General features: G+C 41.9%; 2 protein-coding genes across 5 annotated transcripts in view; one reads left to right on the forward strand and one right to left on the reverse strand.

Moving 5' to 3' along the window:
• The window catches only part of LOC106575489 (tuftelin), a 46,658-nt gene extending 37,707 nt beyond the window's left edge, over positions 1–8,951 (forward strand). The window contains exons 10-13 of one of the 2 annotated variants that reach the window (XR_006769987.1): positions 3,969–4,052; positions 5,826–5,920; positions 7,308–7,516; positions 7,562–8,951. Coding sequence is in view for 1 of the 2 variants with exons in the window: in XM_045718950.1 (XP_045574906.1) it covers positions 3,969–4,052; positions 5,826–5,920; positions 7,308–7,380 (252 nt within the window). In the remaining variant the exon portion in view is untranslated. Of the gene's footprint in view, positions 1–3,968; positions 4,053–5,825; positions 5,921–7,307 lie in introns of both variants that reach the window. The other variant, XM_045718950.1, reaches the window with a different exon arrangement.
• A 497-nt stretch (positions 8,952–9,448) lies between these two features.
• LOC106575396 (protein C1orf43 homolog) lies at positions 9,449–17,433 on the reverse strand. Of its 3 annotated transcripts, XR_006769988.1 has the most exons (8): positions 17,153–17,433; positions 13,876–13,977; positions 13,689–13,788; positions 13,525–13,578; positions 12,929–13,095; positions 12,735–12,793; positions 10,739–12,666; positions 9,449–10,687 (listed from the first exon to the last, which is right to left on the reverse strand). XR_006769988.1 is itself a non-coding variant. In XM_045718953.1 (7 exons), exons 1-7 carry the CDS (start codon positions 17,213–17,215, stop codon positions 12,438–12,440), a joined length of 774 nt encoding a protein of 257 aa, XP_045574909.1. In that variant the 5' UTR covers positions 17,216–17,433; the 3' UTR covers positions 9,449–12,437. The 3 variants fall into 3 exon arrangements, 2 of the variants coding, with proteins under 2 accessions (XP_045574909.1, XP_045574910.1); XM_045718953.1 differs by having other exon boundaries at positions 9,449–12,666; XM_045718954.1 differs by having other exon boundaries at positions 9,449–12,648; positions 17,153–17,432.
• Positions 17,434–18,313: the final 880 nt, after the last annotated feature.

Genomic DNA, 18,313 nt, shown 5'->3' on the forward strand with positions numbered 1-18,313 from the left:
TATAACAGGACTATAACAGGACTATAACATGCTATAACAGGACTATAACATGCTATAACAGGACTATAACAGGACTATAACATGCTATAACAGGACTATAACAGGACTATAACATGCTATAACAGGACTATAACAGGACTATAACATGCTATAACAGGACTGTAACAGGACTAACATGCTATAACAGGACTATAACAGGACTATAACATGCTTTAAAAGGACTATAACAGGACTATAACATGCTTTAACAGGACTATAACATGCTTTAACAGGTCTATAACATGCTTTAACAGGACTATAACATGCTTTAACAGGACTATAACATGCTTCAACAGTACTATAACAGGACTATAACATGCTATAACATGCTTTAACAGGACTATAACATGCTTTAACAGGACTATAACATGCTTTAACAGGACTATAACAGGACTATAACATGCTATAACATGCTTTAACAGGACTATAACATGCTTTAACAGGACTATAACATGCTTCAACAGTACTATAACAGGACTATAACATGCTATAACATGCTTTAACAGGACTATAACATGCTTTAACAGGACTATAACAGGACTATAACAGGACTATAACATGCTATAACATGCTATAACAGGACTATAACAGGACTATAACATGCTATAACAGGACTATAACAGGACTATAACATGCTATAACAGGACTATAACAGGACTATAACATGCTATAACAGGACTATAACAGGACTATAACATGCTATAACAGGACTGTAACAGGACTAACATGCTATAACAGGACTATAACAGGACTATAACATGCTTTAAAAGGACTATAACAGGACTATAACATGCTTTAACAGGACTATAACATGCTTTAACAGGACTATAACATGCTTTAACAGGACTATAACATGCTTCAACAGTACTATAACAGGACTATAACATGCTATAACATGCTTTAACAGGACTATAACATGCTTTAACAGGACTATAACATGCTTCAACAGTGCTTTAACAGGACTATAACATGCTATAACATGCTTTAACAGGACTATAACATGCTTTAACAGGACTATAACATGCTTTAACAGGACTATAACAGGACTATAACATGCTATAACATGCTTTAACAGGACTATAACATGCTTTAACCTCTATGGGCTAGGTGGGACGCAGGCGTCCCACCCGTGGTGCACTCCATCAACAGCAGGTGCATTTCAAGAGCGGCAAATTTGAATCCAAATAAATGTCAAAATTCAAATTTTTCAAACATACAACTATTTTACACCCTTTGAAAGATAAACATCTCCTTAATCTAACCACGTTTTACGATTTCAAAAAGGTTTTACGGCGAAAGCATAAATTTAGAGTATGTTAGGACAGTACATTTACAAGAGTTGTGTGTAATGTTTTGTCAATTCAAAGACAGGGTCACCAAAACCATAAAACCAGCTAAAATGATGCACTAACCTTTTACAATCTCCATCAGATGACACTCCTAGGACATTATGTTAGACAATGCATGCATTTTTAGTTCTATCAAGTTCATATTTATATCCAAAAACAGCGTTTTACTATGGCATTGATGTTGAGGAAATCGTTTCCCTCCAATAACCGGCAGTCAAGTCAACACCACAAATTAAATAATTAAAATTAGAAAACATTGGTAAAATATTATATTGTCATTTAAAGAATTATAGATTTACATCTCTTGAACGCAATCAACTTGCCAGATTTAAAAATAACCTTACTGGGAAATCACACTTTGCAATAATCTGAGCACTGCGCCCAGAAAAATACGCGTTGCGATACAGACTAGTCGTCATGTTGGGGAGATCTAAAATCGAAAATACTATGTAAATAATCCATTACCTTTGATTCTCTTCATCAGATGTCACTTCCAGGAATCCCAGGTCCATAACGAATGTAGTTTTGTTCAAAAAAGCTCATCATTTATGTCCAAAAATCTCCGTCTTGTTAGCACATGATCTAAGCCCGCCGGACTTCACTTCATGAACGAGGGGAAAAAATATATTTACGTTCGTTCAAACATGTCAAACGTTGTATAGCATAAATCATTAGGGCCTTTTTTAACCAGAACATGAATAATATTCAAGGTGGACGAATGCATTCTCTTTTATAATGTATTGGAACGAGGGTACCCAACATGAACTCGCGCGCCAGGTGTCTAATGGGACATCATCGTTCCATGGCTCTTGTTCGGTCAGATCTCCCTCCAGAAGACTCAAAACACTTTGTAAAGGCTGGTGACATCTAATGGAAGCAATAGGAAGTGCCAAAATATTCCTCAGCCCCTGTGTTTTTCAATGGCATAGGTTTAAAGGTAATACAACACATCAGGTATCCACTTCCTGTCAGAAAATGTCTCAGGGTTTTGCCTGCCAAATGAGTTCTGTTATACTCACAGACACCATTCAAACAGTTTTAGAAACTTTCGAGTGTTTTCTATCCATATATAATAAGTATATGCATATTCTAGTTACTGGGTTGGATTAGTAACCAGATTAAATCGGGTACATTTTTTTTATCCAGCCGTGCAAATACTGCCCCCTAGCCCTATAAGGTTAACAGGACTATAACATGCTTCAACAGTACTATAACAGGACTATAACATGCTATAACATGCTTTAACAGGACTATAGCATGCTTCAACAGTACTATAACAGGACTATAACAGGACTATAACATGCTTTAACAGGACTATAACATGCTTTAACAGGACTATAACAGGACTATAACATGCTATAACATGCTTTAACAGGACTATAACATGCTATAACATGCTTTAACAGGACTATAACATGTTTTAACCTCTCTAGGGGGTGTGGGACGCTCGGCCAGCATCCAGAGCGCCAAATTCAAAAACAGAAATACTCATTTTAAGAATTCATAAAACATACAAGTGTTATACATCGGTTTAAAGATTAACTTTTTGTTAATCCAACCACGGTGTCAGATTTCAAAAAGGCTTTACGGCGAAAGCATACAATGCGATTATCAGAGAACAGCGCCCAGCAGACAAATCATTACAAACAGTTACCAGCCAAGTAGAGGAGTTACAAAAGTCAGAAATAGCAATAAAATGTATCACTTACCTTTGATGATCTTCGTATGGTTGCACTCACAAGACTCCCATTTACTCAATAAATGTTCATTTTGTTCGATAAAGTCCCTCTTTATATCCAAAAGCCTCCGTTTTGTTGCCGCATTTTGTTCAGTAATCCACATGCTCAAATGTAGTCACAACAGACAGACGAAAAATACGAAAAGTATCAGTAAAGTTCGTAGAAACATGTCAAACGATGTTTATAATCAATCCTCAGGTTGTTTTTAGTCATAATAATCAATAACATTTCAACCGGACAAAAGCTTTGTCAATATAAAAGGAAAACAAGAAAGGCATGCTCTCGGTCGTGCGTATGGAAAAACCTCTGGGACACTGCAGTGTCCACTCATTCAGAGTGGTCTTACTCTCTTATTTTTGAGAATACAAGCCTGAAACAATTTCTAAAGACTGTTGACATCTAGTGAAAGCCATAGGAAGTGCAATTTGAGTCCTAAGTCAATGGATACTGTAATGGCATTCAATAGAAAACTACAAACATAAAATTATCCCACTTCCTGGATGGATTTTTCTCAGGTTTTCGCCTGCCATATCAGTTCTGTTATACTCACAGACATTATTTTAACAGTTTTGGAAACTTTTTAGAGTGTTTTCTATTATATGCATATCCTAGCTTCTGGGCCTGAGTAGCAGGCAGTTTACCTTGGGCACGCTTTTCATCCGGAGGTGAAAATAGTGCCCCCTACCCTAGTGAGGTTAACAGGACTATAAAATGCTATGACAGGACTATAACATGCTTTAACAGGACTATAACATGCTTTAACAGGACTATAACATGCTTTAAACAGGACTATAACATGCTATGACAGCACTATAACATGAATGTGTGTGTGTGTGTACAGCTGCAGAACTCTCGTATGGTGATCCAGGAGAGGGACCGTGTTATCAGAGACCTGGAGGAGAAGGTGGCTTTCCTGGAGGCAGAGGTCAGTACCAACTAACCATACCTGGGATTTGTAGTCTTTTGTTCACCAGCTACTGTAGCTCTGAACTGTAGTCTTGTTTGCCTGCAACACAGAGTAGGGTTTGACTTCCTCTGACCCTACAGTTGAAGTCGGAAGTTTACATACACTTTAGCCAAATACATTTAAACTCAGTTTTTCACAATTCCTGACATTTAATCCTAGTAAAAATTCCCTGTTTTAGGTCAGTTAGGATCACCACTTTATTTTAAGAATGTGAAATGTCAGAATAATAGTAGAGAGAATGATTTATTTCAGCTTTTATATCTTTCATCACATTCCGAGTGGGTCAGAAGTTTGCATACACTCAATTAGTATTTGGTAGCATTGCCTTTAAATTGTTGAACTTGGGTCAAAACGGGTAGCCTTCCACAAGCTTCCCACAATAAGTTGGGTGAATTTTGGCCCATTCCTCCTGACAGAGCTGGTGTAACTGAGTCAGGTTTGTCCTTGCTCGCACATGCTTTTTCAGTTCTGTCCACACATTTTCTAGGTCAGGGCTTTGTGATAGCCACTCCAATACCTTGACTTTGTTGTCCTTTTTGCCCCATTTTGCCACAACTTTGGAAGTATGCTTGGGGTCATTGTCCATTTGGAAGACCCATTTGCGACCAAGCTATGACTTCCTGACTGATGTCTTGAGATGTTGCTTCAATATATCCACATAATTTTCCTCCTTCATGATGCCATCTATTTTGTGAAGTGCACTAGTCCCTCCTGCAGCAAAGCACCCCCACACCATGATGCTGCCACCCCCGTGTTTCACGGGTTGGGATGGTGTTCTTCAGCTTGCAAGCATCCCCTTTTTCCTCCAAACATAACTATGGTCATTATGGCCAAACAGTTCTATTTATGTTTCATCAGAGCAGAGGACATTTCTCCAAAAAGTACGATCTTTGTCCCCATGTGCAGTTGCAAACCGTAGTCTGGCTTTTTTATGGCGGTTTTGGAGCAGTGGCTTCTTCCTTGCTGAGCGGCCTTTCAGGTTATGTCGATATAGGACTTGTTTTACTGTGGATATAGATCATTTTGTACCTGTTTCCTCCAGCATCTTCACAAGGTCCTTTGCTGTTGTTCTAGGACTGATTTGCACTTTTCGCACCAAAGTACGTTCATCTCTAGGAGACAGAACGTGTCTCCTTCCTGAGCGGTATGACGGCTGCGTGGTCCTATGGTGTTTATACTTGCGTACTATTGTTTGTACAGATGAACGTGGTACCTTCAGGCGTTTGGAAATTGCTCCCAAGGATGAACCAGACTTGTGGAGGTCTACAATTTTTTTTCTGAGGTCTTGGCTGATTTCTTTTGATTTTCCCATGATGTCAAGCAAAGAGGCACTGAGTTTGAAGGTAGGCCTTGAAATACATCCACAGGTACACCTCCAATTCACTCAAATGATGTCAATTAGCCTAACAGAAGCTTCTAAAGCCATGACATAATTTTCTGGAATTTTCCAAGCTGTTTAAAGGCACAGTCAACTTAGTGTATGTAAACTTCTGACCCACTTCTGACCCAATTATGACACAGTGAATTATATGTGAAATAATCTGTCTGTAAACAATTGTTGGAAAAATGACTTGTATCATGCACAAAGTAGATGTCCTAACCGACTTGCCAAAACTATAGTTTGTTAACAACAAATTTGTGGAGTGGTTGAAAAACGAGTTTTAATGACTCCAACCTAAATGTATGTAAACTTCCGACTTCAAGTGTGTGTGTGTGTGTGTGTGTTTTTAGAACCGGGAGATGCATGATCAGATGGACTACTTCCTGGGAGGTGAAAGGTCAAACTCGCACCTCTCATCAGACCGCCACGCCCAGATTGTCTACAGGTAATTCACATCCAGTAACTCAGGCAGACACACACACATCATAGACCTGTCAGATTGTCTACAGGTAATTCACATCCAGTAACTCAGGCAAACACACACCCATCATAGACCTGTCATCAACTCAGCACACACCTGCCCCCTCATATACAAATTAGTACTTAAGCTCTCTTTCACATACACACACGCCTGACCTGTCATCAACTCACCACACACACCTGACCTGTCATCAACTCACCACACGCCTGACCTGTCATCAACTCACCACACGCCTGACCTGTCATCAACTCACCACACGCCTGACCTGTCATCAACTCACCACACGCCTGACCTGTCATCAACTCACCACACACGCCTGACCTGTCATCAACTCACCACGCGCCTGACCTGTCATCAACTCACCACACGCCTGACCTGTCATCAACTCACCACACGCCTGACCTGTCATCAACTCACCACACGCCTGACCTGTCATCAACTCACCACACACGCCTGACCTGTCATCAACTCACCACACACGCCTGACCTGTCATCAACTCACCACACACGCCTGACCTGTCATCAACTCACCACACACGCCTGACCTGTCATCAACTCACCACACACGCCTGACCTGTCATCAACTCACCACACACGCCTGACCTGTCATCAACTCACCACACACGCCTGACTAGTCATCAACTCACCACACACGCCTGACCTGTCATCAACTCACCACGCGCCTGGCCTGTCATCAACTCACCGCGCCTGGCCTGTCATCAACTCACCACGCGCCTGGCCTGTCATCAACTCAGCACGCGCCTGGCCTGTCATCAACTCACCACGCGCCTGGCCTGTCATCAACTCACCACGCGCCTGGCCTGTCATCAACTCACCACGCGCCTGGCCTGTCATCAACTCACCACGCGCCTGGCCTGTCATCAGCTCACCACGCGCCTGGCCTGTCATCAACTCACCACGCGCCTGGCCTGTCATCAGCTCACCACGCGCCTGGCCTGTCATCAACTCACCACGCACGCCTGGCCTGTCATCAACTCACCACACACGCCTGACCTGTCATCAACTCACCACACGCCTGGCCTGTCATCAACTCACCACGCGCCTGGCCTGTCATCAACTCACCACGCGCCTGGCCTGTCATCAACTCACCACGCGCCTGGCCTGTCATCAACTCACCACGCGCCTGGCCCCTCATTCCCCTGACTGACCAGAAACATCCGCCTGGCCTCACACAGCCCTCCACACACACTTCTAACCCCAGCACATCCCCATAGTGTCCCTCAACTGTTCACTAGTAATGTGTTCCCCAGAGTAAAACCTTGGCATCGATCTCATTTCTCTCTCTCTCTCTCTTTCTCCCTCTCTCTCTTTCTCCCTCTCTCCTCCACAGTAAGCCTTTGAAGCCCACCAACACGTCCAACAAGCCTCTTCCCTTCATCAAAATCATTGAGACCAAGTCCTGAACTGGTGAAAGCGAGGGAGAAGGGGCTAACCTAACGACACCAAACCTGCTAAGCTAAGCAACAACGGACTGAAGTAGACCACCACCACATAAATACCACAACAACATCACAGTACACGTGTGAAGTTTAAACTGAGGTGACCACAACAACATCACAGTACACGTGTGAAGTTTAAACTGAGGTGACCACAACATCACATCAACTGACCACCAGCCACGACCATCAACCACCCATGGCCACACTCCTTCGATAGGACACTATGCAATGTGTGTGTGTGTCAGAGGAGGCTGGTGAGATAAGCTATAGGAGGAGGGGCTCATTGTAATGTCTGGAATGGTATACATGGAACAGTCAAAATGGTTTCCATATGTTTACTGTGTTTCATACCGTTCCATTTATTCCTCCTATAGCTCCTCCCACCAGCCTCCTCGTGTGTGTGTGTGTGTGTGTGTGTCTGTGGTTTTGGATTGTGTATGGACTTTGATGTAGATAGATATACTGAGAGTTGATTCACAATAGAAGTCTATTTATTCATAGCAGACAGATTTATTCTTTCTAACCCAGTGGCATAATCTATTGTCATCTGTTGAAGTCAGTCTGAAGGACTTTACTACTGAGAGAGAGGACCAGAGACAGTGTGATAGCAGTACCCTGTGGTCAGTGAGGGTCTGATAACAGACCCTGTACTTTGGCCTCAGAGAGGAGGCAACCATGTCAGGTTGGGCCATAACAGAGAAATAAAATGGCCGATGAGTGAGAGCGGGATCGGAGAGAGCGAGAGAGATGGAGGGTAAGAAATCTGTATTAAATGGATCAGAATACAACCAGTTTGTCATCATTTTACCATGGCACCAAGGCAGGATAGAGGGAGTGTTGCTACAGTATATAGGTATTGGAGAAGCAGAAACACATTAAGGATAGAGGATATAGTTTTCCATCAAACCCTTCTGTAACCCATTAACCTACTTCCTGTGTCTGTGGCCTAGAGTCCACTGTTAGAATCCTCTTTATTTGACACCTGAAAGGGAGGAAGACAATCTTTGACTTTTTGTAAATATACTTATGGTCACGCAGCGGCCACAGTGACGTGTCATGGTTTGAATACAAAGTTAAAGCCCATGTTTGTTATTTTGTTCATTGAGAAAGTGAGATGTTTGGTCTAATATGTGTGGATTAGAAGTCCCCCTCACCAATACTGATGTCACTTTAAAGTCTGAAGAAAATGAAGATGATTCATTCTGACAAGTACTTACTAACCTTGCAAGAAGTCTTGTTGACATTATCCACATTTTTGCATGCATTTCAGTTACCTGAAGTTTCATCCACTATCACCAGCTCTTGTACATAACTATATTTATTTGTTTATCTGGTATTATTTTATATTTCTTTTGTTTGTTTTATCCTTCAGACAGGAATGTTTGGCCTGACACTTAGTGTGTGACAATCATCTTTATGTATTTATGTGAAAATACAACTTTTCATTGTAGGGAAAACAATTTCAGTAGACGTTTTAGTGTGTGTTAACAACATATATACTTTGTTTTAGTTTTTTAATAAATGTATGAAAATAATTGGGGTTTTTTTCATGTTTTTTGAGGGGGTACTAGTGAGTCAAATTCTCATTCACATTTCTATATTACATCTAAATTCATTATAATTGAATTATATATTATGTAGTTTATGTATAGTGCAGTACTGTAGTTTATGTATAGTGCACTACTGTAGTTTATGTATAGTGCAGTACATGTATAGTGCACTACTGTAGTTTGTATAGTGCACTACTGTAGTTTATATCCTGTAGTTTGTGCAGCACTGTAGGTTATGCATAGTGAATGTCCGCCCCCTGGTGGTGAGTCACAAGATAGACCAACAAGTGCTGGGAGAAAAGGCACATGAAGCCATTACACTTGGGCATGTTCCCCTTTTACAGTTGAAGGCTATTAAAGAAATGAGCAACTTGTGTTCTTGGGGGAGAAATGTAGCCTACACCACTAGAATTGAGTTGTATCTCAAATGTCCTTTAAAAACAATGTCACAAGATATCATCATCAGTCAATAAACTCTCTGGTCCAGTGGTACCACTTTAATGGAATGGCAGCTACAGTATGTATTACAATTGCACAGAGGATAGATCAGGGGAGTCCATTAAAACATAAAGCAGCCTATTCAGCACTATTATCAGGCCATAGTAATGGCTGGGACGGAATAAATGGAATGGTATTAAACAAATCAAACACTTGATTTTTTTCATGTGTTTGTTACCATTCAATTCCATCCATTATGAGGCGTCCTCTCCTCACCAGCCTCCTCTGGTCCCAATCATACATCAATCATACACACAACCCATTAGATTCGAACACACTTCTAAAGCTGTTCACATTTGATTGGAGGAGCATTGTGCTACAATCATACATCAATATTACTCAATCCATAAATCTCGAGCCTGGTCCCACATCTGTAGGTGCTTTAGATAACTCCACTGACGATTCATATGAGCCTGGGTACCATACCAGTCTGTTTCTGCTGTAAGAGAGAGTGGGGATTGGTTAAAGCAGAAACTGACTGGCACCCAGTCTTTATAGCCAACTCACACCTCATTATGAATATATCGGACTAGAACCCAGTCTATATAGCCAACTCACACCTCATTATGAATATATCGGACTAGAACCCAGTCTATATAGCTAACTCACACCTCATTATGAATATATCGGACTAGAACCCAGTCTATATAGCTAACTCACACCTCATTATGAATATATCGGACTAGAACCCAGTCTATATAGCCAACTCACACCTCATTATGAATATATCGGACTAGAACCCAGTCTATATAGCTAACTCACACCTCATTATGAATATATCGGACTAGAACCCAGTCTATATAGCCAACTCACACCTCATTATGAATATATCGGACTAGAACCCAGTCTTTATAGCCAACTCACACCTCATTATGAATATATCGGACTAGAACCCAGTCTATATAGCTAACTCACACCTCATTATGAATATATCGGACTAGAACCCAGTCTATATAGCCAACTCACACCTCATTATGAATATATCGGACTAGAACCCAGTCTATATAGCCAACTCACACCTCATTATGAATATATCGGACTAGAACCCAGTCTATATAGCCAACTCACACCTCATTATGAATATATCGGACTAGAACCCAGTCTATATAGCCAACTCACACCTCATTATGAATATATCGGACTAGAACCCAGTCTATATAGCCAACTCACACCTCATTATGAATATATCGGACTAGAACCCAGTCTATATAGCCAACTCACACCTCATTATGAATATATCGGACTAGAACCCAGTCTATATAGCCAACTCACACCTCAAGAATATATTACGGTTTTAGTATTCAACCATACATGCACGTAATAAGTTAATTGTATTAAAATCATCCATTCAGGAAAAAGGGCACTTCATTAATTAGAATAAAGCATTCATATTATCTTTAAAAATGGAATACAAAAAAAAAATTCAGCAAAAAAAAAAGAATTGTACAATAAAAAGTACAATTTTTATGCAGCAAATGGACAACAGTCAAACTGTGTAGCATGTTTTTTTCCTTGTAACACGCCCTAAACCAGAGCAATATATATGTAAATACATGGCTCTGCCCTAAACAAGTGCTGGCAACAGGACAATAATACTGGAAATGTCTAGCAGTAATACTTGAATAATTCATAGTTCTTCTGTCCTGGTCCTGCAGAGTTCCAGGCTGTGTTGTTCCAGCTCAACAGTGACTAACCGGATTCTACTCATCATCTTGATTGGAGGTGTGTTAGTGCTAGGCGGGAACAAAAGCCTGCACAGCCTGTACTGTAGCTGTCCAGGGCCATTGTGAGGAACGCTGGTCTGCTATAACGTTAGTCCATCAATAGCTTAGTTAGCACTGAACACACTATAAACAAGTCTTACTCTAACACTGTGCATTAATGCAGGGTTTCCCAAACTCAGTCCTGGGGACCCAGAGAGATGTACGTTTCAGGTTCTGCCCCAGGACGACACAGCTCATTCAAATAATCAAAGAGATGTACATTTCAGGTTCTGCCCCAGGACGACACAGCTCATTCAAATAATCAAAGCTAAATGATTAGTTGATTATTTGAGTTAGTTGTGTAGTGCTAGGGCAGAAACCAAAACGTGCACCACTTGGGGTCCCCAGGACCAAGTTTGGGAAACCCTGCATTAATGCATTCTGCATAGAAACTGCATGTAGGTTGTCTGGTCTCATCTTGTTTTGCATAGCCCTACATGATGATCTACCTGCAAAGTCTGTGCAAAAGTTCACAATGATGTTTAAGGTCAAATAAGCTTAAATCTAGTGCACTATTTATTATGTGAGACGCATGACAGATAGTAGGCAGTGTTTTTCCTCAGGACTAGTAAGGCAGCGTAATGTTACTGTCATTCCTATACTGCTGTGATATGCTACTGTTAATCCTGCTGTGCTCCAGTCTTCCCAACTGTACCAAGTACCAACCCTACCAAGTCTCTTCTCTCTCCGCTGGCACTAACAAGTCTCTCACTAAACTAACTCACCAACCACAAACCCCAGGATCTGTCCCCTCCGGGAGCTGTCCCCTCCGGGAGCTGTCCCCTCCGGGAGCTGTCCCCTCCGGGAGCTGTCCCCTCCGGGAGCTGTCCCCTCCAGGAGCTCTACTTATCACTACCTTAATTTATCTTTTATTTAACTAGTCAAGTCAGAAAAGAACAAATTATTATTTACAATGACGCTTAGGAACAGTGGGTTAACTGCCTTGTTCAGGGGCAGAACGACAGATTTTTTTTCCACTAGGCTATCTACTTTGGAAATAGAAAAGGAAAAGTGAGTCCAGTACTCGTAACAAAGCAGATTTAAAGTGGTAGCAGAGAAGTTGTTGTAGTTTTCAGGTTGTTTTCTAGGGAGTTGTAAGTTCTCAGGGTTGTAGGGAGTTGCAGTTGTCAGAGGCAGCAAGTTGTGGTTTCTCAAGGTATGCTGTAGGGAATTGTAGTTTCTCATGTTATGCCATAGGAGATTGTAGTTCTCAGAATGTGCTTTCCAAGGTGTTGTACTTGTCTTTAAAGTTCTTGAGTTCCAGGAAGTGTTTTGGTCGTTTGGTGCGTTGCCCAGCTGACGGTAGGTATGTGACCTGGGAGGGGGGAGAGGGGGGGGTGGGCTCTGGGGTACTGGTCAGGTCTTTAGCTGCTAACTGGTGATACTGGTCCAGACTGGTGGAGCTGGAGTGGCTCTTCACACTGGTGAGAGAAGAATAACTACTCGAGTCAAACACGAAAAACCTTCATTAGTGCTTAAATAAATGGCAGTGTGTGTCTATACTCACACAGAGGCCAGTTCGTTCAGGGCTTCCTTGTATTTGACAAACTCTGCTTCTCCAAACACCTTCAGACACAGAGAGACAGACAGGAGTCACACACTATAGACCACTCAGTAAGTGGCAGACACAATGTCATGTGGAGACACAGGCATCTTTCTCTCCCCCTCCCCCAGATAAAATAAAGAGACACACACACTGACCCCGGTGCCGTGGCGAGCGTTGTGGTAGCCCTCCAGCAGTGTGTCTATGAGGGAACTGCGGCTGCTGCGGAACAGGGAATGGGAACTCCTCAGATCTAGAAGCCAGGCGCGGAATCTCCTCCCTGTCACAGCTGTGGGAGTCCCTCCCAACTCACTGAACGGAATATCTGACAGGAGATGAGAATATGTTTTATGATCAAATTGGAGTTATGGATCTAGAGGTCGAAGGCCACTGATTCATAAGGTAGTACAGTAGGTGAAGAGGATGTGCAGCATTATAAACTGGGTGGTTCGAGCCCTGCATGCTGATTGGCTGAAAGCCGTGTTATACCACAGGTATGACAAAACATTTATTTTTACTGTTCTAATTACATTGGTAACCAGTTTATAATAGCAACAGGGTTTGTGGTATATGGCCAATATACCACGGCTAAGAGTTGTATCCATGCACTCCGCGTTGCGTCGTGCTTAAGAACAGCCCTTATTGCTTAAGTATACCATAGTTACTACATAATGCCCCAGCAGGGGGTGCTGTTGGACTGAGATGATGACAGTGAGATGTACAGGCCAGGGTGAAACGGCAGGAGAGGACTTACCAGAGTCTCTTATGGCATCTAGTGCCCTCATTCTGTACAGGTAGTCATAGCAACCTGCAAAACACACACATTGATCATCTTTTTTAGTTCACAGAAGGCTACTGTAGCTAAAGAATGGGTAGAAAAGATATCTGCATGGTGTGTGTATATATGTGTTCTCTCACCGCCACTCAGTAGTCTGTCGTCCTGTTCAGACAGCAGGCGCGGCTCAAAGCGGATCTCCTGAACCTTGGACAGACGAGAGTCTATCTCCTGTCTCAGCTCCTAAAGGACAAAGGAAGTAGAGAAAATAAACACGTGTATAGAAAAGTCATGTAAAAATAAGTCAGACTGAGTGTGTGTGTGTCTTACCTTTGGAGCGTTGTGCCCCAAGGGTACATGTGGTCCTCTACGAGACTTCATGGCGAAGCGCATGATCTGCCTCTTCACAAAGATGAACAGCAGCACAAACACCTGGAGACAAAGACCTCTGTACATTAGAGACATCAACCTATCCAGAGGAGTATGTCCTAGAAGAGACATCAACCTATCCAGAGGAGTATGTCCTAGAAGAGACATCAACCTATCCAGAGGAGTATGTCCTAGAAGAGACATCAACCTATCCAGAGGAGTATGTCCTAGAAGAGACATCAACCTATCCAGAGGAGTATGTCCTAGAAGAGACATCAACCTATCCAGAGGAGTATGTCCTAGAAGAGACATCAACCTATCCAGAGGAGTATGTTCTAGAAGAGACATCAACCTATCCAGAGGAGTATGTCCTAGAAGAGACATCAACCTATCCAGAGGTGTATGTCCTAGAAGAGACATCAACCTATCCAGAGGAGTATGTCCTAGAAGAGACATCAACCTATCCAGAGGAGTATGTCCTAGAAGAGACATCAACCTATCCAGAGGAGTATGTCCTAGAAGAGACATCAACCTATCCAGAGGAGTATGTCCTAGAAGAGACATCAACCTATCCAGAGGAGTATGTCCTAGAAGAGACATCAACCTATCCAGAGGAGTATGTCCTAGAAGAGACATCAACCTATCCAGAGGAGTATGTCCTAGAAGAGACATCAACCTATCCAGAGGAGTATGTCCTAGAAGAGACATCAACCTATCCAGAGGAGTATGTCCTAGAAGAGACATCAACCTATCCAGAGGAGTATGTCCTAGAAGAGACATCAACCTATCCAGAGGAGTATGTCCTAGAAGAGACATCAACCTATCCAGAGGAGTATGTTCTAGAAGAGACATCAACCTATCCAGAGGAGTATGTTCTAGAAGAGACATCAACCTATCCAGAGGAGTATGTTCTAGAAGAGACATCAACCTATCCAGAGGAGTATGTCCTAGAAGAGACATCAACCTATCCAGAGGAGTATGTCCTAGAAGAGACATCAACCTATCCAGAGGAGTATGTTCTAGAATGGGGGGGACATAATATAGAATTTGACAAGGCAAGATATACACTGAACAAAAATCTAAATGCAACATGTAAAGTGTTGGTCCCATGTTTCATGAGCTGAAATAACACCCCTGAAATGTTCCATAAGCACAAAAATAATTGTGCACAAATTTGTTTACAACCCTGTTAGTGAGCATTTCTCCTTTGCCAATATAATCCATCCACCTGACAGATGTAGCATATCAAGATGCTAATTAAACAGCATGATCATTACACAGTTGCACCTTGTGCTGGGGACAATAAAAGGCCACTTTGCGCCCAACACAATGCCACATGTGTCTCAAGTTGAGGGAGTGTGAAATTGGCATGCTGACTGCAGGATTGTCCACCAGAGCTGTTGCCAGATAATGTAATGTTAATTTCTGTACCATAAGCCACTTCCAACGTCGCTTTAGAGAATTTGGCAGTAAGTCCAACCAGCCTCACAACCGCAGACGTAAGGCGTTGTGTGGGCCAGCGGTTTGCTGATGTCAACGTTGTGAATAGACTGCCCCATGGTGGCAGTGTGGTTATGGTATGGGCAGGCATCATTTTTTAATTTTATTTATTTAACCTTTATTTAACTAGGCAAGTCAGTTAAGAACAAATTCTTATTTACAATGACGGCCTAGGAACAGTGGGTTAACTGCCTTGTTGAGGTGCAGAATGACAGATTTTTACCTTGTCAGCTCGGGGATTCGATTTAGCAACCTTTCGGTTACTGGCCCAACGCTCTAACCACGTACAATGAACACAATTGCATTATATTGAATGCACAGCGATATCGTGACAAGATCCTGAGGCCCATTGTTGTGTCATTCATCCACCACCATGACCTCATGTTTCAGCATGATAATGCACGGCCCCATGTCGCAAGTATCTGTACACAAATCCTGGAAGCTGAACATGTCCCAGTTCTTCCATGGCCTGCATACTCACCAGACATGTCACCATGTTTGGATGCTCTGGATCGATGTGTACGATAACGTGTTTCAGTTCCTGCCAATATCCTGCAACTTCATTCAGCCATTGAAGAGAAGTGGGACAACATTCCAAAGGCCACACTCAACAGTGCCACTCTGCATGAGGCAAATGGTGGTCACACCAGATACTGACTGGTTTTCTGATCCACGCCCCTACATTTTTTTAAAGGTATTTGTGACCAACAGATGTATATTTGTATTCCCAGTCATGTCAAATCCATAGGTAAGGGCCTATTGAATGTATTTAAATTGACTGATTTCCATATATGAACTTTAACTCAGTCAAATCTTTGAAATTGTTGCGTTTATATTTTTGTTCAGCATACACTGACACGGCTTGCATGTACTGTAACAGGGTGGAGGTGCCTCCATAATGTCAATTACAGTAATCATATGATTTGTAAGTGTCATCTTATTGGTCCGTTTGAATTATTGTTTGTGTTATGATTAGTGGCAGGTATCACTCTGGAGAATGCACTTCCACTTGGGGGTATTCATTAGTCGGATTCCGTTGCAAAACGTTTTGAACCTAAAATCTCACGTAAACCCTGTCCACAATAGATACATTCTTAGTTCACCCAAATTACAAAATGACATTTTGGTGTCAATACCCTGTAAGCAGTCTATGGTATGACCGCAATCAATGCTTTAGTTAAGTTTCCCTGGCACTGTTTTCAAATGCATTTGTGACACAAATCCCATTTAGCATGTTCAAATCATCTATAAGTGACTTTGATGAGCTTCGGAATCAATTTGAGATACTTTCGGATGATTTGGACGTGATGCGCAAAAAAATACTAACATCGGTCCCATGACTTGAATGGGGTTTGTGCCACAAATGCTAAAAGGTCAGCATTTAGAAACAAAACCAAAGCAAGGGGAATCAAACCAAAGCGTGGGTTGCTGTCATACCTTACAGGGTAAGGAAACCAATGTGTCATTTTGTAATTTGGGTGAATAATCCCTTTAATAAAAGCTAGCTATATTTTACTGTGTTGTGTGCTTTCCGTACAAGTGCCCAGTTCGTCTTCATTGCCTGTCATATAACCTGTTTTTTGTTACACATTGTTTGACACTTCTGCTGTGTTGCCTGTCTCTATACTGTAGCTAGCAAGCTAATTCCATTACACAAGAGTCCTGAGAAACGCAACAGCTAGCTAGTTTTGTCAAGCATTCTTTATATTAAGGAAAAACACATTCATTAAAGACTTACCAGACTTCCGTAGGCCATAACAAGCACTACGTTGACGCTGGAGAGAGGAGAATCGGACCTCATGTTGAAAGTCTTCGTCAAAAGCTAAACTAGCGTAGAATCAACAGAACGCACTCATAGTTCCTTTCAGAAGGTACACGGGTGACTGTAACATTAATTAATTATCAAATGTCGGTTAATCCATTGTAAAATCTGTAACAACGAAGCGTTGACACTTCCCTGTTGTTGATATCGTTTGTTGACATCCGGGATTGTCACGTGATCTATTCCCTGCCTTCTGGTTTCGATGACGTAGCCTACAAAGGTCCTTCACCGCCACCTGCTGTTCGAAACCCCACGAAACACAGGCGCTCCTCTCCAATGAGTGAGTATCAACCTCTATAGTGGTCTCCATTCTCTACGAACCAGTTAGTCGGTGAGAAACAAGAACAGTATTACAAATTTCTCATGTGCCATGAACTGTTTAATGTCATTTGCAACTGCTAATTTGATAGGCCTGTAGTAGGCCTAATATTGCCTTTGTGAAGGGGTATGGTTATCTTATCCTCTGAAGCCTACGGGAAATACTAAGAATCTGTCAGTTCTCTATGAAGGCAATGCGAGTTGGTTGATGATTTACGATCCTATTTGTCCCAATAGACAGAGAAGTCATTCTTCTGGAGGAGACTGCGGTGGGAGGCTGAAAAGATGTCGGGAGTTGCAGATGTGAACATTGGGATCTTTCCCTCACATAGCCAGACCAGCGCTACTCTGTCCAGCAGAGATCTTCATTTACATTTTATATAGCACTAATAAAGCTGTACATGGGTGGAAACAGAAACTTGCCTCATCCATTACCAATGTGTAGCACCCATCTGATTTCTCTGACTCTACAGTGTTTCCCCTATTGATTATTGCTTGGCTGGGTGGGAAATCTCTCAAAGCAAAACCCAGGGCCTCTGACACCAAAACATTCCATTTACAGCTAATGCTTTTGGGTAGTGGTCAACAGAGATGGTGCCTAGCCTATACAATGGCCTATACAAACATTGAACTGTCAAGCAAGCAAACCATTTATCTTAATTGGCATCTCCTGAAACTGAACTGTTTCTGCATAAACATTATATTTTTCTCTTTTTTTGTTTTTCTGTGATATATAGGTGACAAGTAAGTTTGCCTATG

The sequence above is a fragment of the Salmo salar genome, chromosome ssa05, assembly GCF_905237065.1.
Source record: "Salmo salar chromosome ssa05, Ssal_v3.1, whole genome shotgun sequence".
NCBI lineage: Eukaryota > Metazoa > Chordata > Actinopteri > Salmoniformes > Salmonidae > Salmo > Salmo salar.

What these genes read in the sequence shown, in the direction of transcription:
- LOC106575396 (XM_045718953.1), bottom strand. Translation starts at nt 17,215, where the DNA reads ATGAGGTCCGATTCTCCTCTCTCCAGCGTCAACGTAGTGCTTGTTATG. An exon ending in CGACAGACTACTGAGTGGCG is followed by an intron (nt 13,579 to 13,688) that starts GTGAGAGAACAC and finishes TGTGTTTTGCAG; the next exon opens with GTTGCTATGACTACCTGTAC. An exon ending in CTGAACGAACTGGCCTCTGT is followed by an intron (nt 12,667 to 12,734) that starts GTGAGTATAGAC and finishes TGACTCGAGTAG; the next exon opens with TTATTCTTCTCTCACCAGTG.